This window comes from Monopterus albus, unplaced genomic scaffold (assembly GCF_001952655.1).
Source record: "Monopterus albus unplaced genomic scaffold, M_albus_1.0 scaffold99.1, whole genome shotgun sequence".
Lineage (NCBI taxonomy): Eukaryota > Metazoa > Chordata > Actinopteri > Synbranchiformes > Synbranchidae > Monopterus > Monopterus albus.
Window position 1 is genome coordinate 160762 of NW_018127979.1, and position 24630 is coordinate 185391.

General features: G+C 40.5%; 1 protein-coding gene across 1 annotated transcript in view; it reads left to right on the forward strand.

Annotated features, from left to right (window-relative positions):
* Positions 1-750: 750 nt before the first annotated feature.
* Positions 751-24630, forward strand: part of cerkl (CERK like autophagy regulator) — a 30885-nt gene continuing 7005 nt past the window's right edge. The window contains exons 1-6 of the mRNA XM_020609465.1: positions 751-1003; positions 2713-2822; positions 11921-12151; positions 21418-21549; positions 22301-22364; positions 24509-24628. Of these exons, the coding sequence (XP_020465121.1) occupies positions 864-1003; positions 2713-2822; positions 11921-12151; positions 21418-21549; positions 22301-22364; positions 24509-24628 (797 nt within the window). The 5' untranslated portion in view covers positions 751-863. The remainder of the gene's footprint in view (positions 1004-2712; positions 2823-11920; positions 12152-21417; positions 21550-22300; positions 22365-24508; positions 24629-24630) is intronic.

A 24630-nucleotide genomic window follows, 5' to 3' on the forward strand; every position in this document is an offset into this window, starting at 1 on the left:
ACAACTGAAAGCATTGAGGAAAAGGCTGACACAGATTCTCTTTGTTCCTGTGGTCAGTGGACATAACAAAAGACACAGGACTTTCAGGTGTCCATGTCGGAGTGATACTCATAGGCTGCAGAAAATCTACATCACACCACATCTACATCACATTGGCTTTGGTCAATGTTATTAAAACCTGTAACATCGCTGTTATGACAAGACTTGAAATACAGAAGACCTTGTTGTAGCGTAGCATACTGTAGCCTGTCTGAAATAAACTTTAAAATGACTTGGAAAAAAGAATCAGCTAACTGTCCAGATTACGTTCATCGGTCAGGCAGGCTATAAGGTAGTAAAGTAAACACTCCAGTGGAGTACAAATAACCTACCTCAAAACTGTAGCTTACTCACCGTAGTTGAGTAAATGCCATGCAAACTCTACCATAATGAACCATTAGCGACTACTCTTCAGTGGCAGAATATAGACCTACATTTACTCATGTTCAGTAGGCTACTTAAGTACAGATTTTTTGGAATCTGTACTTTAAGTATTTCCATTTCATGGCAATTTATACTTCTACTCAAGTATATCTCTTATTGAAATATATATTATTAGATAGGCCTATAGCCTATTAAACACACTAGCCAAGGTACAGTAATACACCGTGACTTTGAGTTTACTCTGTATATCGCTCGACTAAACGACAGCGCGCACGCCCGTGGAGCTACCGCGTTCGTGAGCTAAGCTGCATGTTTCCATAGCGACAAGACCCCGGAAATACACCTGCCAGTGGTGATCAGCTTACTGCACGTCTATCTGCCGCCCTGTGTATCAGGGGGGAACACAGTTTGTTTGTTTGTTTGTTTATTAGCCAATAAACATGTCGGAGCGTGACGACGAGCTGCACATGAGAGACAGCTCAAAGAAAAAGGGAGAGACTAGGGGCAGGAAGAAGAAAAAGAAAGAGAATCAAGACGAAGACGAAGAACAGCAGCGGATGAAGGAGGAAAGGGAGCAAAGGTGAGTGGTTACTTTTTTACAGGTGACGGACAGACCCACAAGTCTCGGAAAACACAAAGAAAGAAGAGCCTTAAACGTTTCTCCAATAAGAGTATGAAATATCACGAAACCTTTTAACTAGGTCACAGTAAAAGTTATAAATTGATGCATCAACATGTAGTTGAATAGTTTGAAAACACCCAGGATTATTTCACTGCTTTCAGATCAGCTGAAAGACCACATGCTTCTCAGGTTGACATCAGTTCTATCAATGAACTTTTTATGGGGGATTCTTTTCCTCTGAAACTCTTTTTATCACAATATTGTTTTTACATTCTCCCAGATCCATAATTACAGTTTGGACCAATCCAGTTGTAGTTCATTCCTATTGTCAGAAATCCAAAATGTGACAGAATCTATCCACCAGCTGTGAGTGCAGCTGCTCTGCCTGGTTATTCATTAGACCACACAGCTGCATTTATGGTTGAATTTATGGTCTATGAATACAGTTACAGTGGCTGTACTGTGGCTACTATTTATTGCTTCTATTAGTAATGATCCAAGAACACATCTCTCAGCCACACGAGATACATCTATCAGAAATGACAGGTGTGTTAATACACCACACACAACGTCTGAATGTAGTTAGTTAAACTAATAGGTCACAGTAATCACAATGTAAACACAATGTAAAGAACTGGTTAACTAACTCCATTAATAGCTCTGCTATATTCATCTACAGACGAACTGAACTTAACCTTTAATTTCTTAATTTTTTAAGTTTGTCCAATAGTTTGGTTTATGATCAAATACATGTAGACACTTAGTTTTGTCCAAACATTGCTAAACTGTTAACACAGGTGGATGAAAAGAATATTATTTAAAAGGAAGAGAGCATCTTGTTCCCATGATCTTAATTTAGGCCCCAGTCAGGTTTAGTCTGTTTGTCAGACAGTTTTACCTCTGAGCAAAAACTGTCAGAGGTCAGAGGTCAGCAATGTAAGCAGTAGAGCTGCACCAATTAGTCATCCATCCATCCATCCAATTTCCAAACTGCTTAGTCCCAAACGGGGTCACGGGGGGCTGGAGCCAATCCCAGCCAGCTGCGGGCGAAAGGCGGGGTACACCCTGGACAGGTCGCCAGCCCATCGCAGGGCCAACACACAGACGAACAACCACTCACACACACAAGCACTCCTACGGGCAATTTAGAGACACCAATCAACCTATGCTGCAGGTCTTTGGACTGTGGGAGGAAGCTGGAGCACCCGGAGAGAACCCACGCAAGCAACTAACATAAATTTAATAGTCAACTATTTTGATAGTCTTTGAATCTTTTAAGGACAAATGCCAGATCATTGCTGGTTCAAGCTTCTCCTGTGAGGATTTAATGCCTTTGTTTGTTTTTTTTTGGTCATTTATGTTTGAGTTTATCTTTAGGTTTTGGATTGTTGGTCAAATAAAACAAGACATTTGACTTAATGTTTTCAGGTTGGGGTAAATTAAAATCATTTCATTATTTTCTGACATTTTATAAACTGAATGATCCATTGAATAATTGTAATAAATTGTAATATGAGTAGATTAAATCAGTAGATAATCAGTAGATTATCGATATTGCTAGTTGCAGTCATAACCATCAGTATGACCTACTGATTGATTAATCAGTCACTTCATTGATAAAACTAATTTTTTAAAATACATTCTCTGTGTATGTTTGTGTGTGTCAGTGAGTGTATTGTGCTGCACGGCATCTTCAAACTGGGTAAGAAAAGTCACGATGTCCTGCTTACCCGAACCAGACTGACCTGGACCCCTGTCACCCCAGAGACCCCCTCAGGTCAGTTACCACAGTGAGAGGTTGTCATGGTGATCAGAGATGGGGTGGTGTGTGTGTCAAGACAGCTGGTGCTGTAATGGAGAAGTTGTGTCATGTTGAGACCACCTGAAACATGACATCTGGTCACACACATCCACTGCATGGGAGACAATTTGGATGCTTCTCATAGAAAATATTAGAGCATGGCTCTTGATCAGAGGAAGTTAATCAGGGCCTTATTACCCAGTAATAATTGAACCTAAAAGACAAAGAGGGTTTTCCAAGAGCAATACAATGAATGTTCTTCAATTTCTACACATTTCACAAAACAGAACTTAAGAGTGGGAACATATACACAATGCCACTGGTCTGTTGAGCTGAAGATGATGCTGAATACACTTCAGTGTATCTTTGCTTATTTAAAGTTAATCTATTATTTTCACTCTAGAGGGTCCATCCATTATCGATACTGCTTATTCCTGAATAGGGTAGCGGAGGGGCTGGAGCCAATCCCAGCTGACATTGGGCGAAAGGCAGGGTACACCCAGGACAGTTTATCACAGGGCTGGCATGTAGACAAACAACCACACACACTCACTCCTACATGTCTTTGGCCTCGGGGAGGAAGGCAGAATACCCAAAGAGAAACCACGCAGGCACAGGGAGAACATGCAAACTCTACACAGAATGGCCCCAGGCTGGCCCGTTCTCGAACTGGGAACCTTCTTGGTGTGAAGGAACGGCGCTAAACACTGTGCCGCTGTGCCGCCCTTAGAGGGTCTAGAGAGACTCAAAACCAACAGACACCATAAGCTGCTCCTAACTGCTCTTTGCACCTCCCATCATGTTCTGTTTCTTAGTGACGATGTGAACCATGGATGCCTGGTACAATATGCAACTTCAGGTTTAAAGCTGGTGTTAGCTGACTAACAAGTCAATTTGTCAATCTAGTGGAATGCTCTGGTTACTGCTAATGTGACACAAAGCTCAAATTACTCCCAAAGTAAAATCATATTAATTCAATACAAAGATAAAATCATGACCATATTATTTCGCTAATGTTACAAAAACAAACGCATTAGCTTTAGATGCAACACACCTTGAAGGAATAACTCCACATCTGAATCAAATCTGAGTCCTTTGGCTGCTTCTAACACTCTCCATCTCAAAAAAGCCAAACTGATATTAACCCTGGTTTTTTTGCTCTATCATTGTCCCACTCTCTCTGTGCAAAATAATATGCTGTCTTCACTCTGGGAACCAATGTTTCAGACTTGTCCAGTTTTGGGTTTGTCCAGTTTTTATATACAGTCAATGGGTAAAACACATGAAGAGGAGAGGTACAATAATGATAGAAACTGACAGATCATTTACTCAAGTCATGACTCGTGTCTGTTGTGTTATTTTCTAATTTAAACATTATCACCTAATTGAGAACATACAATAAGTGTTCATAATGAAAGTACTGGCTTAAAAATGAACAAAAACAATAAAAATAAGTTTTGGTTCATCCTGCAGGTTCTGAAGTTTCTTAATCTGCAGCAGGTAGAGGGCACTCCTCGGTTTTGATGCTTCTGTGAAACACCTGTTAAACTTAGGAAGGTTCATATAAAATTATTTTTCAGTTATCTTGGCCTAAAGATGCTTTAGGGAAATGTGGCCCAGATTGGCGAAACAAAACGTCTTGTAAAGCTAGCAAATAGTGTTTGAAAACACTTAGGATAAAGTGTAAATCTCATCTTTAAGTGAAATGAGTGTTTCAGGCATTTATGTAGAAGCAGAAAGAGATGACTTCTTGTAAGACTGCAGGTAGACGCAGAAACCGTTATACCTCCAGCTAGCTAAAACAAAACACACTTTGAACTGAAAAGATGCTTTCTCCACTCAGACCCTTCTTCTTCTTCTTCTTGCGGCTGTTCCTGTTAGGGGTCGCCACAGTGAATCATCTGTTTTGATTTGATTTGATTTATTCTTTCAAACATGTAACAACAGTCAATATGTCAACACACATAATTCCACACATATCCACAAATATATTTTCAATTTGCTTATACTTAGTACATGCTTGAACGGAGTAGGAAGAAGTTAGACTTATCTAGTCCTACCCCCTAACGTCATCTTATCATCATTGGTTTGCAAGCAGTATTACTACATGGATAATTTTGTTCTACACCACGCTAGTGATATACTAAAAACACCACACTCCCAATGTTACACCTGATTAATCGTTAAGCCTGTTCTTGCCCATATCTTGATTGACACATACCTTTATATTTGTGTTTAAACTCATCAATTTTCTTACTGTTTTTTATGTCCACACTTAAATTATTCCATAGTTTTACCCCACTTATGGAAATACAGAATCTTTTTTTGGTTGTACGTATAGCATGAATTTTATAATTTAACTGACCCCTTAAATTGTATCCCCCTTCCCTTTCATTAAATAGTTTTTGAATTCCACCAGGTAATGTTTTCAACACCATACTCCAAGTATGGTAAAATCAATGAAGAATACAAAATGCGTAGTGCTTTCCCGTCCAAAATATGTCTAACCCTTGCCAATACCGATATGTTTTTTGCTATTTTATGCTGAATATATCTGATATGAGATTTCCAGGTTTCCACCACTATCCTCTCCTAATGTGTGAGAGGGCGGTGGGGCAGGTACACAATGTGTCAGGTGGTGCCAATTAGACGTAGATGAGAGAGCTTCAAAGGGAGAACAGTTATGCACAAACGTCCCACCTTTTTAGCTAGCCTCTTCCTCTGAATGCTGTCCTGTACTTCCTCGTTCCACCACCATGTTTCCTTATCTTCTTTCCTCCTTCCAGATGACATACCTAGCACCTTCCTACCTGTCTCCCTGATCATTTCTGCTGTAGTTTCCCCAGTCATCTGGAAGTTCTTCCTGACCACCCAAAGCCTGTCTCAACTTCTGTCTGAATTCCTCATGACATTTTTTCCTTTGCAACTTCCACCATTTGGTCTTCTTTTCAATCTTTCCTCTCCTCTTCTTCCTGACCACCAGAGTCATCCTACACACCACCATCCGATGCTGTCTGGCTACACTTTCTCCTACCACCACTTTGCAGTCACTAATCTCTCTCAGATTGCCTCGTCTACATAAAATGTAGTCTACCTGTGTACTCCTACCTCCACTCTTATATGTAACTCTATGTTCCTCCCTCTTCTGGAAATAGGTGTTAACTACACCCATTTCCATCCTCTTAGCAAAATCCACCACCATCTGTCCTTCTAGGTTCCTTCCCTTAACACCAAACCTGCCCATCACCTCTTCATCACTTTTGTTCCCCTCACCAATGTGCCCATTGAAGTCTGCCCCAATCACCACTCTCTCCCCTCTGGGCATTCTCTCCATCACCTCATCTAACTCACTCCAGAATCTCTCCTTCTCTTCTAACTCACACCCTACTTGTGGAGCATAACCACTGACTACATTCACCTCTAACACATTCCTTATGAGCTCCTCCTTCAGGATCACTCCTACCCCATTTCTCTTCCTGTCCACACCATAATAAAACAGTTTGTATCCCCCTCCAATGCTACACGCTTTGCTACCCTTCCACCTGCTCTCCTGCACACACAGTATACTATATGTACCTTCCTTCTCTCCATCATGTCCACCAGCTCTCTACCTTTCCCTGTCATTGTGCCAACGTTAAGAGTCCCTTTTCTCAGACCTATACTCCTGCCTTTCCTCTTCTCTCTCTGTCTACAAATCCTTCTACCTCCTCTCCTTTGACCAACATTAGTCTAATTTCCGCCAGCACCCTGTAGGTCAACAGCACTGGTGGCGGTCGTTGTTAACCCGGGCCTTGACTGATCCGGTATGGAATTCGCACTGATGATTCGCATGTTTAAATTTGGCATGTTTTTAAACCGGATGCCCCTTCTGACGCAACCCTCTCTATTTATCTGGGCTTGGGACCAACACAGAAGTCACTGGCTTGCAACCCCTGTGGCTAGATTCTTCTCCACTCAGACCCTTTACGGATAAATGCAGTTTATGGTGTGGTTGTGTTGAGGTGATACTGTGGTAGTATTTTTGGTACAGTATCATAATGGTAACATTATGTATTATTTTGGTAATGTACTGCACTGCTTTTGGTTGTCCCTGGAACCAACACCTTAACGTGGTGGAGGGGTTTAAGTGCCTGAATGATCCCAGGAGCTATGTTGTCAGGTGCTATATGTCCATGGTAGGGTCTCTCATGGCAGACAGGTCCTGGGTGACAGACCAGACAAAGGGCGGTTCATAGGCCACTTATGATGAACAAAGAGTCAAGGCTCACGTTTACCCTGCCATGGCAAAAACTCGGGCCTGGAAGGAGTTTGGTGGGGCCATGGAGGAACACTTTTGGTTGGCTTCAAAAAGATTCTGGAAAACTGTCCAATGGCTCAGGAGGGGGAAGCAGTGTTCTGTCAACACTGTTTACAGTAGAGGTGGTGTGCTGCTGACCTCAACTGAGGATGTCGTCGGCCGATGGAAGGAGTACTTTGAAGATCTCCTCATTCCCCCCGACACGGGTTTTGCAGCCGAGTGTGAAGCGGTAGGGATGAGAATTAGCACCTCCAAATCCAAGGCCATGGTTCTCAATCAGGAAAAGGTGGATTGCTCTCTTCAGGTTGGGGGCAAGTTGCTCCCTCAAGCGGAGTTTAAGTATCTCAGGGTCTTGTTCACAAGTGAGGGAAAAATGGAGCGGCAGGGTGACAGACGGATTGGTGCGGCGTCTGCAGTAATGCGGTCTCTGTACCGGTCCGTTGTGGTGAAGAAGGTATTACGACTCGGCTCTCAATTTACCGATCGATCTACGTTCTTACCCTCATCTATGGCCATGAACTTTGGATCATGACCAAAAGAATGAGATCATGGATACAAGACGCAGAAATGAGTTTTCTCCGGAGAGTGGCTGGGCGCACCCTTAGGGATAGGGTGCGGAGCTCAGTCACCCGTGAGGAGGCTGCTCCTCCACGTTGAGCGGAACCAGTTGAGGTGGCTCAGGCACCTGTTTAGGATGCCCCCTGGATGCCTCCCTGGGGAGGTATACCGGGCATGTCCCTCCGGGAGAAGGCCTCAGGGCAGACCCAGGACACGTTGGAGAGACTATGTCTCCCGGCTGGCCTGGGAATGCCTTGGGGTTCCTCCTGAGGAGCTAGAGGAGGTGTGTGGGGAGAGGGAAGTCTGGGAGGCTCTGCTCGAGCTACTGCCCCCACAACCCGGTCTCGGATGAAGCGGATGAAGATGGATGGATGGATGAAATATATTTAGATAGAGCTGGTTAGTGGAGAAAGATGGTGTAATTCTGGGACCTGCCTCCCTCATCAGTACTGGACAAAGTAAATCATCAAATTTTATGAAAATGGCAGAGTGTAGGTTAGAGCAATGTTTGGCTTTGGTCAAAGTTAGGGTAAGGGTTAAGGGAAGTCTCCCGGAAATGAATGTAAGTCTATGTAGGGAACCAGTAAGTGGCAAAAACAAGGATGAATGTGTGTGTGTGTGTGTGTGTGTGTGTGTGTTGTTGAATCCAACCTGTTTTGCAGTATTTCATCCAAGCTAATGTCATTAAGCCAGCACTGTGTGTGTGTGTGTTGGCAATAGTAGACAGCAGTTGGTTCAGCCTGTGGGGGGTTATTAGAGTCTCTCAGTGTGAGGAGATTAACACACACACACACAGTCAGCCTGTCAGCATGCTGTGTGTGTGTGTTCATTAGATATTTTTCTATAAAATGAATCAGCTGTTATTTTTTTCGATGCATCAATTCTTCCTGTCTCACCCAGCAGCCTGTCTGTCTGTCAGGGAGACGAAATCTGAGCTGTCAGATAAAATGGATCCTGTTTTGTATTGGTACAGAAAGTCAAACCTACAGTAGCATGAAAGAATTTCAAATGATGACCAGTTACTAGGCAAGAAAGTATGTTATAGCTTTGTACTAAATATACAATCAGACAGATTTCAGTAGATAGTGGTAGGTAGATAGGTACGTAGGACTTTATTGATCCCACAATGGGAAAATTCTTGTGTTCCAGCAGCAATAGAAAGCAGCAACAAAACACCATAGGAACAAACACCACACATATATCTTGAGAAACAAATTCCAAAGTACCTAAAACCAGACAGAATATAGTATTTGAGAGACAATCACAAACAAGAATGATCCTCCCACAATTACAGAATGGAGGAGATGCTTCACATGTTTTCTAACAGGCTAGTAAAAGGCTGATTCTTTTTATTGTGATATTATCCAGAAGAGTGCTTTGATTCTATAAGTGTGTTTCTGTCCACATTTTTATGCACAATTTCGCTTTCTGTAGAAACAATCCAAAACAATTAATGTATACCAAAACCATGAGCTCAATCAGGCTATCTGTAAAACTGGTGCCACTTCTGTAGGTTTGTTACAGAAACTCATCACTTTTTATTCAGTTTTCTTCCACTGTATGCTTTGCAGGTCATGTCACATCTTAATTTAAAAAAGTGGATATGAAAAAATAAATCCAAACAAAGAGCGAGGCAGATTCTTCCTCCACCAGAGTAAAGATGACTCTGATCTGAGCTGACAGAACCTGCAGAGCTGCTACACACACACACATTGTATTTACCCGTCACAGATAGCGTGTTGGTTGCCTCCAGATGGAGATGAGCCCATCATGCCCTCACCGACCCAATGTACCAACACACAACATACAAACACACATACGGTAAATATATAGCACATACACATGTTAGGTTGCTATTGTTATAATTGTGAGGGCTTCATATTAATCCATGGAGGCTTCACCTTTGTATAAATCTTAATTTAAGACTAAATCATGTCAAATTATTGGATATGTAGACACACACACACACAGTGGCAGTCCAGTCTCATGGTGACCAGGCCATGTGGCTGACTGCGGGGAGTTATGGAACAAACACAGAGCTCACACACACACACACACACACACACACACACACACACACACACACTCACTCACTGAGGCTGCAGTGCTGCATTGCTGCTCTCACTGTCACTAATGACATTGATCATGCAAACTGCTCTCCTGTTCCAGTATTGTTAAATAAGTGTTACTTAACATGGGTCAGGTTTACATCACATTTAGTGCAAATTTTAATGATATTTCCAGAAAATCAGCAAAAGAAATGCATTGCAGGAAAGGAGGACACAAGAAGATGATGTATTGTACTTAACAAATAAAATAATAATAATTAACCTTAAACGGTAACACTTTATTTTGCACGTTCCTCCTAATTAAATAAATAGTTTATAACCGACTATAGCTGTAAGCAGATCAACATCAGTGTACTCATAAATAATTATAACTCATCCTGTGAGCACCCACAAGCGGAGGCTGTATACACAGATGGTGAATATAATATAGTAAAACACAGTTGTCCTAATATCAAATTTGTTCATGGCAGAAGTTATAATTGTTGTACATTAATAATGTGTTTTAAACCACTTAACAACAATATATCTGTCAGTTTATCTTAGTCTGTTACATGTCAGATACACTATACATATTATCTGTAGTAGGGCTGCAAATCATGAGAGGTTTAAATCTGGATGGGTAAATAATGAAAACAGCATGGGTGGATTTGAATATTTCTCATTGAAGTGGATCACTAAATCTCATTAAGGAGTGTGTTTATTCATGTGCAGATGTTTGTCCACCTGCTGTGATGTGTCCCTCCCTGTCTGAGCTAAAATACAAATGGCATTGTTATGAAAAACAATCTGTTATAGTTGTTTATTCAGTATTCATGTTTTAGCACCATTTCCTTTAAGCCCTAGATCACTGTGGGCTAAACATTACAGCTTGACAGAAGAGATGAGGCCATAAATGAGTCGAGGGGCTGTGGACAGTTCAGGCATGTCTGTACTAACAGCAGGACAGAGACGTCTAAACTCTGTAGATGTTTTCAGGCAGCAGGGATTACAGCTGAACTACAATGACTTTAGAAGAGAGCACTGGAGACTGTAATGGCTATGGACAAATCCAAATAAGGTTAATTTAAATGTTGCTCTTGTAGTTCTTCATGGGAGCAGTAGTTTTTTCTATGCTAACAAAGTAATCATTGTTTAAGTTGTCTACAGTTTCCTATAGCACCTGCTTTAGTAGATATGGAAAATAAACTCCAGGAACATGTTTCATTGTTTTCAGAAAGACCAATGTCAAAAAGGCTAAATGAGTTACTGAAGCTAATAGAACGGGGGCTAGCCTGGATGTGACGATGATGATTAATTGTCTATGGATTGAATGTACACACACTTTAAAGGCTTTGGGAACATATTTACACATATAGAATTATCATGGTTTGAGGCAAAAGACATAATAAAAAGTCAGATTTAACCTTGTTTGCAGTTTCAAGTGCCCTGTCACCAGTTTCACAGACATCTCTGTTATAATGGTGGTCTATGAGGAAATGCTTTTTGTTCTTCATAGGATTTATTCTTAGTTGCAGTGCTGTGGTTGGCACTGGGACAAACTGGCAACCGGCTGAGTTGCTGTAGCATCTTGGTTAATAACAACCATGTGTGTTACATAACTCTGAGTGTACCAACTGAGCTCTGCTGACAGTAACCTCAGAGGATTGGATGATTAATCTGACACTGACCAATCAGGTTTCAGAATTCCTCTCTGATTACATTTATTAATTGACAGGCGCTGCTGTTATGTTCTGCTGATCAGTGGATTAGTGATTAATACAATTATTTATATCAGGTAATGTGAACACAGGTGAACCAGCAGCACAATGCTAAGTTCATAATTTACTGACTGACAATGGCAGTGGACAAAATATGTGAAACCCCTTCTTTTTGCATCAATGAACAGATAATGTTATCCACAGAATTAAAAACTGAACTATTTATGTGTATGAGAAAGAGAAAATAAAATAGAAAAATAAACCAATAATTAAAATAAAATAACAATAATACATAATATGATTGTTCACAGACATCTCTGTTTTATTAGTGTTTGATTAGACAGAAAAGTGACACAGATTTTTCAAACAAGTCTGCACTTTCTGCAAAAATGAGCAGCAAGTCAGATGTGTGTTGCGTTGTGCTGTGTGGTAACTCTTACTCTCTCTCTGCAGGGGAGGTGCGTGTGCTGCAGCCAGGTGTTGTGCTGCTGCGGGATGTGTTTGCGGTGAAGGTAAAGCAGCGACGAGCGGTGGGCCAGCAGTCAGGGGGAGCGGTGCTCGGCGTGGCCCTGTTCTGCTGCAGGAGACGAGGGAGGAGGCTGGAGGAGGACACGCTGCATCTCCACAACGCTTCCGCCGAACACACGCATCTCTGGTTCAACACCCTAAAGGACCTGCTCAGAGGTAACACACACAATCAGATGGTCATCCAGTAAGAAGCAGAGGTCTTCACAGGTTTAAGATTTTACATAAAAGGGGAAACCGAGAACAGTCAGACTTGACCCAAATAGATGCAAGGATAATTAGACAAAAGACAGTGTTTTAACCTGTTTAATACCTGTGAATCAAATCCCAGAAAACTCACATTTAACAGCATAAATCCTGAATAAGTATCCTAAAATTATTTTGCTAAAATAAGTTTGAGTGTTCAGTTCCCTCAACAAAGTTTTGGTGAGCTGTGTAGCTCACAATTCTCATTCTCCTCATCTGATAGTGCATACACTCAGGCCTATTTGGCTCCACTTGACATATTGACACACAGACCCTACCCGACCTGAGTAGGCTGAATAGAATTTGGACCAATTTGGGTCTCAGAGCTGAGTGGACCCATGACTTGTTGTATGAAGAGCAAGCACAAAATTAAAGAAAAAATTTTGACAATGAAAATGCTAAATATGGATACTTTTATTACCACAAACCAAGCAAATTGTTAAATGCCATTTAGTGACATTTTTATGACTTGATGCAATGACCCTTAATTCCAATTTAGGGCCCTGTTTAGAGCCTCCTTGGCCCTTTGTGGAGTCTCTGTCAATGTGATGGCTTAATCAAAAAAATCCAGGCTGATAATGAGAGTTGTATGGTACATAACAGCTGAGATAAACCGGGAACTTGACTCGGTACTTTTGTGAACGTCATACTGTAAGACGATTATACAATGAGTAATATTGTTATTAGCACTAACTGTCTGTCATTGTATGCATCCACCTGTCCATCAGATACAATAAACAGATAGACTCAGGTATTTAATATTTAAGTTGTTTAATGGTCCAATGATTTAGAGCCATATTCACAAAACATCCTAAGGATAAAAGTAGCTCCTAAGTGTCTGAGGTTGAAGAAACCCATTAAACAATGGGCATACAGTAGCTAAAGTGGTGCTGTGTTAACACATTCTTAGTGTTGTTTAAATTAAAGTCAGCTGTGTTGTGAAACTCACCTACAGGTCAGGTTATAGCTTTTAAACCTGACATTGTCAGTAATACTGTATGAACTCAAATAAAATTACTTATTAGGACAGTTGTTGACTGGGAGTTACAGTCTATGGACCAAAGTGAGTAGCATCCAACAGCTGCTGTTAGCGTTTGGCTAACTAGCCAGTATGAATGGTGTTAATTTTTTTGGACAATAGTTAAAAGGATGCTCAGATTATAATTTCATTGTTTTCTATCAGCCTGCTCACCACTCAGTTTAATGAGGTGAGTCACAGTTACATCAGAGAGTAGAGCTAATCTGCTAATCCACCACAACAAAGAGACACAGATTACACACACATTCAGCAGTATTCAGTAACATGGCTTCAGCAGATGAGTGATATTATCTGCAAGAGAGATAAGATGAACTACTGTCTATGTGAACTTGTATGTGTGTGTGCAGTTCCCTTTAGTTCACAGTGATCTTGCAGAGACTTAAAGCTTCAGCCAATACACCCTACAAGGCCAAAAGTATGAGGGCATCTGAATGTTACACCTCTATGCAATATTTAAACATGATTACAAAAACATAGGCAGTTGGAGAATCTAGTTCATCCCAGAGGTGTTGGATGAAGGTGAGATCAAAGTCCTGAATCTAGATCTTCCATTCCAAAGGCTAGGCTAAATACCAGACACACCTCTCTGTGCTGTATAATGCAGTACAAGTAAACATACAGTTTAATCAGCAACTCTCTAGAACAGTTTGAACTCAAAGTTAACGTTATCACCTTCATGAATGAGGATTTATGTCATGAATGTTGTGTTAGAGTTCAGCTTGCAGACCTGCAGTATAAACTGCCAACTGAGTTTATTTTCCTCATGAGTGGGTGGAGACCAGAGCTAAGGGACAGTGAATACTGGACTTCATCGGGTAGACACAAACATGACCCCAAATGAATACAAATTTTGCTCTGCTGGATAATTACTGTAGCTATACAGTAAAATTATGTGTAAATACTGTACGACGCTGTTTCCTAACAATTATGTTCTGATGAAAATGTGATTTCTCTCAGCTAACTTTTTAAATATCACACCCTCAGTTTTGTATGCAATTGCATAAGTGTTCTTTTGTATAGATTTAATCATATTAAACTAGTTTAACTAGTTTCTTATGAAAAAAAAAAGTGAACATGACCACCTCCTGTCAGGACCTGTTTGATAGAGTTCTGGATGTTGCTGCAGACTGAAGTTCCCATATGCTGGTTTCCCAGGTGCACTGTACTGGGCGGTGCCTGGCTGACACTTAACACACAATAGCAGTGTTGGAGTGCGGGCTGTATGGATTTAACTCACACACAAGCACACTCAATGTTTCAGGTTTGTTGGCTGCAACAGACATTACAAGCTATCTATAAAGGAGGAGGCTAAAGGTCACACACAGGCGCTGCTGTTGTCCTGCCACCATAGCATCAGTCTGACATATCACTGGTCACCTGTCTGTTTGTCCATCTGTCTGTCCATCAAACCAGAGGCCCTGCAGCAAAGTCACAACTTCTTTAAACATGAAGGGCTCACAGGTCGTGTGTCAGCTCGTGTGGTCACACTGCACATCAAACTGTGACGGCTTTTGTGACTTCACATTGCAGTGGTGGCGTGTATATGTGTGTGTGCGTGTGTGTGTACTAAACACGCTCGGTCGCTCCTCTGCTGTGCGGACATTAAGCCTATTTTCCAGCCAGAGGTCAGTGTGAAAAGCGTATTGTGTGAATCATGGCGTTGTGGAGCAGGCAGTCCACCGCCACTTCTTAACCTTCAGATCTGAACATTCAGCTGCACAATGGTGAGCAGAGAGCAGACACTTCCTGTTTCCACAGCGTTATTCTGAGCTATTTGCCGTGTGAGGCAGCTGCAGAACGCTGCACAGAGAGTGAATGGTAGTCAGAGTGACAAAAGGTGAGCAGTGGTGCTGTATAGAGTCTGTTGCCCTACACGCAGTCAGACGGAGGGATGGATTGACTGCAGTTGTTTAACAGCACAACAGACTGACAGGCCGGTGGCAGTGGCGGAGCCCATGGGGCGGCTGGACTGAGCTCACCCAGGCCGCCAGGTGCCGTCACGACTCCTCCCAGATTAATTGTCTTGTCAATCCAATGTCAGTCTGCTGCTTGCTTACAGAGCTGTTAGTTTGGGTCACAGCGACAAAGATATTTCGTTTATAATGAAACTGATAAAAGCAGCAAAGAAAAAAAAATGGAGAGGCTGGAACCAGACAGCGGATAATGCCTGAAATGCTTATCTGTTTATGAAAATAGCAGATGAGGTCATTTTCTATTGATTGGCAAATTGATTTAGTTCTAACTGTGAAAATAACTATTTTATCAAAATGTTTCAACTTTATTCTCCAACATCAAGATCCTAATGCAACAAACACAATCACAGAGAAGGAGCGATGATTGCAGTAGTAAATACAACTCAATACTGTAATATTGTTGGCTGAGACACTCACTGACATGAGACCAGGTTAAACAAACACTGAACTGTGTGTGCATCCTTATTGTGTCTTTTTTGTATGTTTTAACAAAAGAGAGTGTGCAATCTGAGGAGGACGCCTCTATAAAATGTGTGCAGCCCTCTGTTACACATTAACTGATGCTGATGAGTGTATCCATAGTGACATACCAACCTGTCTCTCTCTTACATTAATCAGGTTGAATGCTTTATTAGTTTGTCAGGAAACAAACTTTATTTGTACAGCAGCACATGTTCATACACTTCCCAATCAATGTACAGGAACACTACTACTACTTTCTTATTTTGTGAATTAAGCTGTACACAAGTTGTAGCAGACATGGTGTCCGTGTTTGTCCGTTGTATATAAAAATGGACAACACATCACCTCTTCCTGCCACTTTGCAAAAGTGAATCTAAAAAACTGCGAATATGAGGGCAGCCATTTTGCCTTTGTGAAATAACATGCTACCAGATTCCTCGCAGTAATGGCCAGAGTTGGAGCTGCAGTATCAAGCCATCAGTCAAATCTGTTTCTATACTACCCCCCATTCATGACACTCTGCTGCCTACAGCCCTTCTATTATTATTCCAGGTTGTCTACCCTGTGTTGTCAAAGTATGGTTTGTAAATTAGCGCCACCTAGTGAAGGTCATAGAAAGCAATTTTCAAACCGTGACTAGTCATTTGAAACAACCAGCCATGGAGGAGCTCTCAGCCACTTAAAGTCTAAAACAGTGGCTCCCAGACTGAAGACATTATGTTCTATTGCATAGAGACAGTGGAACAAAGACAGGACAAAAACCAGGGTTAACACTGGTTTGGCTTGTTGAGATGGAGAGTGTTACAAGCAGCCAAATGACTCAGATTTGATTCAGATGTGGTGTTCTTCTTTCTGGATGCATTAACATTTAATGCTAATGTATTTGTTTTGGTAACATTGGTGACCTAGCATGGTCATGATTTTACTTTTTTATTGAATTAATATGATATTCATTTGGGAGTAACTCAGACTTTGTGTAACATTAGTGCTTTCTGACACATTAGCAGTAACCAGAATGTTGACAAATTTACTTGTTTGTCAGCTAACACTAGCTTCAGACTGGAGGCTGCATTTTGTATAGTTAGTTGCAACCAGGCATCCGTAGTTTATGTCATTGCTAGGTAACAAGACGTGATTGGAGGGGCAAAGAGCAATTAGCAGCAGCTTATGGTGTCGGTCTGTTTTGAGTCTCACTAGACCCTGTAGGCTGAAAAGAAATCAAGTCAAATATGAGTTTTCTTCACTACTCACTTCAGAGTAATCTGGTGATACTTATGTGGACATTCATGGGTACTTTGCAATCAGAACCAGCTAATAACTATTTTGGAATCCTTTTAATCATGCCAATTTGCAGGAATATTGCCAAATATTATATAGACTGAAAAAAGGTTTTTCTGTTGCCTGTGTCACCTATGAGTCAGTTTATCTATATTTCAGAGAATTTATTGTTTAGTCACTATAAAACATTGAAAAATGCCTGTCATAATTTCCTGAAGTGACATAAATTGGCTTGTTTTGTCCAACTAACAGTCTAAAATGTGTTAATTTTACAGTGATAGCAAACAGAGAAAAGCACCAATTTTCCACAGAGAATACTTACAAAATTACTGAACAGCGAGTCTGATTAAACTGGGCATTTAAAGCTTTTAATTGATTAGTGCTGCTTACTGACCTCAGGTGGTCTGTACCAAAATAAAATGTTCTTGTCAACAACATTCAGCAGCTCTGTGTTCAGTGTCAGAAACTCAACACTGCTCCTTGACAACACTGGGATTGTTTACCATGGTAACACTTTAGCAGCACCATAGTAACAGAGGCTGGGAGATGATCTGATGGATACTTGATCTCTGCATCTACGTGTCTGGCTGCCTTTCTTTGTAGCAAAATATCAACAACTTGAATGACATAATCTCCTATGGGACCGTGTAAGAAAGAGCATCAGTCATGTATAGAGAGGGAGGCCTCGTTCTAGGTGTTCAGATCAAGACTATTTCTCTTCGACATTGCTTTCATTAATCTGCTATTTTATAACTTAAGTTGCTAACTTCTTTTCAGAATCAGATCAATAAAGCAAAATACAGTATAAAAATTATTTATTGTTCCCTGGTTGAAAAATTCACAACCTACTCAGCAAATTGTAAGCATATGATGTAGTTAAATTAGCTCCACCTTTACCAGCTGTAACATTAAAGTGATGAACACAATAATGCATCAATAATTTTAATACAGTACAGTAATGTGAAAAAGTGCCATTCTACATAATGAAGTATTTTTACACTGTGGCATTGCTTTAAATATATTTTGATGTTAATATTTTTGTACTCTTACTTAAGTAAAAATTTGAATGCAGGACTTCTACTTGTAATGAAGTATTTTTACACTGTGGTATTACTACTTTTATTAAGTAATAAATCTTCCACCTGTGGCCTGCAAATTGAACCTGTTTATAGCCTATATTTTTATATTTTGGAAAATTGGCATGGTTAAAAGTATTCACAATTAGCTATTAGCAATTCTGTTTGCAGTGTACCCATGAATGTCCACACAAGTATCACTGGATTACTTTGATAGTGAAGCAGGTCCTGGTGTTATAAGTTGCAACTTCCATTGATTTCTTAGCAACATTTATTTGGAGATAATCATATTGTCAGGAAGTGCAGGTCACACTGAGACTAAAAAAAGTGCACCGTGTCTGAGCAGAGTTGAACATCACTGACCGGACAAACCATAAACACCTGGAAGCAGTGAATGACAATATGCTGTACTATACTATAGTTATGTTGAGAGACAGAAAGGGGGGCATTTATGATATACGAAAAGGAATGAAGAGTAGATATAACTCAACTCAACTCAACTCAACTTTATTTATAGAGCACTTTAACACAGCCAAAGCCAAACAAAGTGCTTAACATAAGATTCGATTTGAAACATATAAACACGTGAACAACTACATTAATAAGAATAAAACAACAATAAAATAAAATAAATGAACCAAGATAGCAAAACAACAAAATACTATCCAAAACCAAAACTCAGCCCAAACAGAGTCTCATGCCATATCAAATGCCAAGGCATACAAATGGGTCTTCAAGTAAGTTTTAAAAATGGCCAACGAGGGGGCCTGCTTAATGTAAAGAGGCAGCGCATTCCATAGCTTATGCCCCACAACGAAAAACGCTCTGTCCCCTCTAAGTTTACGCCTAGCCCTTGGTACCCCCAGCAGGAGCTGGTCAGCTGATCTGAGGCGCAGAGAGGGACTATAAGGAAATAAAAGCTCAACAAGGTACAATGGTGCAAGGCCATTTAAAGACTTAAAAACAAATAAAAGAATCTTAAAATTAATCCTAAAGGACACCGGGAGCCAGTGAAGGGATGCAAAAATAGGGGTTATATGCTCCCATTTACGCGCTCCAACCAAAAGACGGGAAACCAGATTCTGAACCAATTGGAGACGAGCAAGTGACAACTGGCTGACTTCAACATAAAGTGCATTACAGTAATCCAAACATGATGTAATAAATGCATGGATTACTGTCTTGCTGGCGTGCAAGAAAAGGCTTTACCTTCGCTATCTGCCTAAGGTGGAAAAAACTAGATTTCACAACTGCATTAATTTGGCAGTCAAATTTCAGACCAGAATCAATTTTTACGCCCAAATTCAAGATCGTCTGTTTCTCATACCACGCCAGGTGACCTAAGTCAACTGAAGGTGGGTCACCAGACTTATTTGGGCCAAACACTGTAACTTCAGTCTTTGTCTCATTAAGTTTTAACAAACTTAGGGTCATCCAGCCCTTAACGTCATCAAGACATGCCAATAATGGTTTAATTGAAAAGTTATCCTTCCTCTTTAGCGGCATATAAATCTGAATATCATCAGCATAGCAATGAAAAAGGGCACCATGCTTTCTCAGGATAGAACCAAGAGGTAGTAGATATAGTGAGAACAGCAAAGGCCCCAGAATTGATATAAAATTAAATGCACTTTATTTGTAGTGATGCAGAAAAAATAATCTCAGAAGATAGTTTGCTTTCAGTGTTTTTACACCTCTGCATCTTTACATCGATTGATTAGATCCACTCAAGCATTAGGGTCACACAACAAGTCACAATTTACTTTATAATATTTATTGAAATAATTTGCTTGATTTAATTAATCATAACTACATATCTACTGAATATTTTGTGTTCTGTGTCTTATTATATGCACCTTGGCTATAATGGCTAAGATTGGAAGAGAGATTGATTAGTAACTCTTACTATTTTACAAGCAAAAATGCCAAACACTGTTGCGTTGTTCCAGGTTCTTAGATTTAATAATCTGTTCTTTGGGATTTGGGCTCACACAGTAATCACTGGTTAATTAGAGAGGGTAAGAGTTTTCTGGGGCACCAGTGGGATGGAGCTTCTGTAATGTTGGCGGTCTAGTAGCGAGAAGAGTGGTAGGGGTGCTGGGGTAGCTCCTCTTCACAGGAACTCCTGAGATATTGGTCAGAGCCGTGGAGTGAAGCGATGGCAGGGGGTACACTCTATGACTGTGTGTGGGATCATTATCAGGGTGGGGTCATGGCCTTTTGGGAGCAGATTATAGTAACGAGCTGGATAATGGAGCTGATGTGTGTGTGCGTATATTGATCTGCGCTGGTCTATGGGGATTTATAATACGGTCTCTAAATCTGCCTAATGATGAGCTGTACAGGGGGCAGTGTGTGTCTGTAATTTGGAGTCGATACTACACACACACACACACACACACACACACATACATACAACCTACAGTACAACTCATCTATACAGAATAGTTTAATGTTTGAATTTATGATGAATAACCTGGGTGCTGATCCAAGCTTAGGTCACATGAAGTCATAAGCATTAGTTACTGAATGTCAGTGATGGTAACGTGTATCTGATAGAGTGTATCTTGGATATAAATATTAGAAAAGGTATTCATCACAGTTTTCCTTTTGTTCAACCAACAAAACCTGAAGATGTTTAGTTTTACTGGGATGTAACTGAGGACAAACACCGGCTTTACACTTTGTGAACTCCATGATTTGTTCTGATGGGTGGAAGTGAGGATAACACAGGAGGGGCAAGGCATGTTGTCTGATGTCATTTCAGATATCCAGAATGGAATTGTGATTAGTCAGAATGTGACTGGATATCTAAAATTTTGAATAGGCAAATTTTAATTGTACATATCTTAAATTAGTTTTGCCATTCATGTCAATGAGGAATTCTTACTAGACAAAATGTTATTGCAGATATGTTTAATTCAAATTTTGTCTCGTCAAAATTTAATTGCAGATATCTTAAATTATAGTTTTAACTAGCCATAAATACATTGCACATATCTTGTCCACTTATTTAATAATAAAAGGGCTTGACTCCTCTTTTCCTTTTGATTCACAGTGTGTGTGGCCTTGATTATCTATACTTGTGGTGGCCAAAACACAGGAGTACACTGTTTTTGTGGGGATTTGCCTCCCTCATGGGTACAAGATGCCAGTCCCATGATGTAAATTGTTGAATTTTGCAAAAAGAAAATGATTTAAGGTTAGGGCGAGGTTCAGGTTTGGCTAAAGATGGGGTAAGTCTCCAGGAAATTAATGTAAGTCTATGTAAAGGCTCAATAAGAGATTAAAACAAGCGTGTGTGTGTGTGTGTGTGTGTGTGTGTGTGTGTGTGTGTGTGTGTGTGTGCAGGGTTCAGCCAACGTCCCAGGTATCTAAAGGTGTTCATCAACCCCAGCAGCCACAAGAAGGAGGCTGTTCATATCTACAGAGAACATGTGGCTCCCCTCTTCAAGATGGCCGATGTCTGCACTGACATCACTGGTCAGTCCATCCATTTGTTTATTCTTCTATACATAAGGAAATCCAGGATAATGTTTGGTAGTGACTGTTACTTTATACATCAGAATGACAGCGGGCGGCCCCATGGCAGATGTTTGGATGGCTTTACTAAAGTGTTAAAGTTATTTGTGAGGAACAGTTAGATGCCCTCTTTCTAGACATCAGAAGACGATGTGAAATCTGTGTGTGGAGCAGGTCCAAAGGTCAGAGTTAATGGCAGTCTCTGGTCGCTAGGTAACCTGATACAAGGGGCGTGGCTTAGCCCATCTGTTGTGATAGAGGGAAACAACCTGTACCTCTCCTTTCTTTTTCTTGGCTCTCTTATTTCCTTTCCTGTTATTTCCTTTACTTTAATTTCCTTTCCTTCCCTGATTTCTCTGTTTTTTCATATCCTCCTCTCCTTTCCCTTCCTTTCCTCTTTTTTCATTACTTTTCTTCTATTTACTTTCCTCTCATTTAATTTCCTTTCCTTTTCCCTTTTCCCCTGTTCACTCTTTCATCCTCCTCTCCGCTTTGGTCCCGTCTTGTCTTCTCCACTTTCCTCTTTCCTCTTGGTTTCTCCTCCACCTCCACCCAGCAGATGGTGTGATATCCATTGTCCCAATTTTTTTTTTTGGCAGCCATCAAACACACATTTATATACATGTGACCACACACGTGCATGAACACTCCTGTCTCTGTCCATCTCAATGTCTCTCCATCTGTCTTTCTCTCTACACATCTCTCTCCTCAGTGACAGAGAGGAAGGGTCATGCTCTCTCAGTGATGAAGGAATGCAAGCTGGATGAATATGATGGGTTGGTTGTCTCTCCTGTGATTTTAAAATTATTACTTACTGGGACAGTTCCACTGTTGTCCTGGTATGTTTCTTGCCACATATTAAATTTATTTCAGATAATATTGCATGAAATAATGTTTACTCTGATTTTCTGATGTTATTCTTTCACGCTATGTGGCTAATTTACTTTTCTTTTTTTTTTGTTTGCCACACAATTGGCATTCAGTGGTAATTTTAGCATGACAAGGTCTGTAATTTGAAAAAAAATGGCAGCATCTTAACAAGTAATCCAGTTATATTAACATAATAGTGGCATTTCAAGGTCACACTTTTGCATTGGCATGATAGCATTAATGAGATTTAGAGGAGATTACTTTACAGACAAATGCTAAAAGATTAAGTTTCAGCAGGTATTTCTCAGAGAATAGTGGCAAATTTTAGCAAAGGTTCCCTGGAAATACTGGGATTCAATCTGGGAGCTTTATCTGTTTTGGCTGCACAAACGCAGATTTTCATTTCTAGCCAGCTACCGCCAGTTTTATTGAAATGAGAGCTGTCAGACATTGTTCACTGTAACTATATTGCTAATTAAACCATTAAATTTTTTCACATGACAAATTTAAAAACGAGAACCAAGAACGTATTATTACACTGATGCTAACCTAACATGTCCCAGGTAAAAAGTCAACATCCCTACAGGCTGATGGTCCATGCAGAGGACATGGAAACAATGAAACGGCAATGTTCTTGTGTTGCACAATAGAGCTTGTTAGTGCTAGCATGCAAAATGTAATCTCAGACTGTTTAATTCTAACATAACCTTGTTGGGTTTAAGCAGAGATTAGGTTTATATTTCTTTTGTTTGTCAAACTGTATGCTTCATTTTTACCCTTACAAGAGAAAATGCTTTAGGAAGACTATCCAATGTGTTTAGTGAGTGTAAACATCCCTAAAACCACACTCAATGTTATTATTACTGATAGAAATGATAGACAAAGATATGAAAACAAGACATAAGCTGTATGAAACATTACATTCCCTTTCATTTTACAGTAGAAGTTAAAGTCTAACACATTAAAGTATGTTATTAAATTCATTCATTCATTCATTCATTTTCTACCGCTTAGTCCCTGAACGGGGTCACGGGTGGGGCCGGAGCCAATCCCGGCCGGCAATCGGGCGAAGGCGGGGTACACCCTGGACATGTCATGTTATTAAATGAAAAGTCCAATTTAATGTTAAAGTGGGAGATTGTGTTAATATAGAAACTGACATGATTAAGAACAAACAGACACCAACACTGAAACACACTGACCCAGACTGATTACACACACGAGGTCAAACACCAAATGTTATAGAGCTGACGCTCATGTCAGAAGTAATACATTTAATAAATCTCAAAATATCATGTTATACTACTAAAACAAAAAATACAACAACAGTACCTAAAAGTACAGGTCCCAAAACACTTATTAAACTCCTATCATTCTATATGTGATGCTGTGTGTGTGGATGAGTATGTGTGCGTAAGCAGCTTTTGTGCTCAACCCTCATAAAGCTTAATGTGCTTAAAGATTAGCTCAGCGTTGCTAAGTTAGCTGCTGACTGTGTGATATGTGTATGTATGGGTGTGTGTGTGTGTGTGTGTGTGTGAAGTTGCTCTGGTGAGGATTTGGTTGAAACCTACATTTGCCAATTAGGCTGGCTGTTTCCGTGGCGACCGGAGCTTTAGGTAATCCCATACACAAGAGGAGGTGGGGCCTGTTTACCTCATATTTCTGCAAACACAAAACCTGCAGGTGATCTTCATCGCTGCTGAAGCCACGGACAGATCTGTCAAACAGCTGGGTTATGATTAGTATTGTTGTTGTTTTTTTTTTACTACCACTACTATTGAAATTACAGTAAACAAAACAAAGACTCTGCCTCACCTGCACAAAATCTGATAACACTGGACCCATATGTTGAATGGATTACTGTTGAAGGCACAAGTAGTAAAGCACCTCAGAGTTCACTGTCACTGGATTTCCTGTCTGCCATTAGAAGTTAAGATCAGTGAAATGAAATGTGCTGAGCGTCACCGTAAGAGCTCAGAGCACAGTTTTATTTTAACTTAGATAACTAAAATGGATCACCTTTGCTCCGTTGCTGCCTGTCTGTCAGGGTGGTGTGTGTTGGTGGGGATGGCTCGGTGGCAGAGCTGTGTCACGCTCTGGTCCTCAGAGCTCAGCTGGATGCAGATTCTCCAGAAAACCCAATGAAACCAGTGCTGCCACTGGGGATCC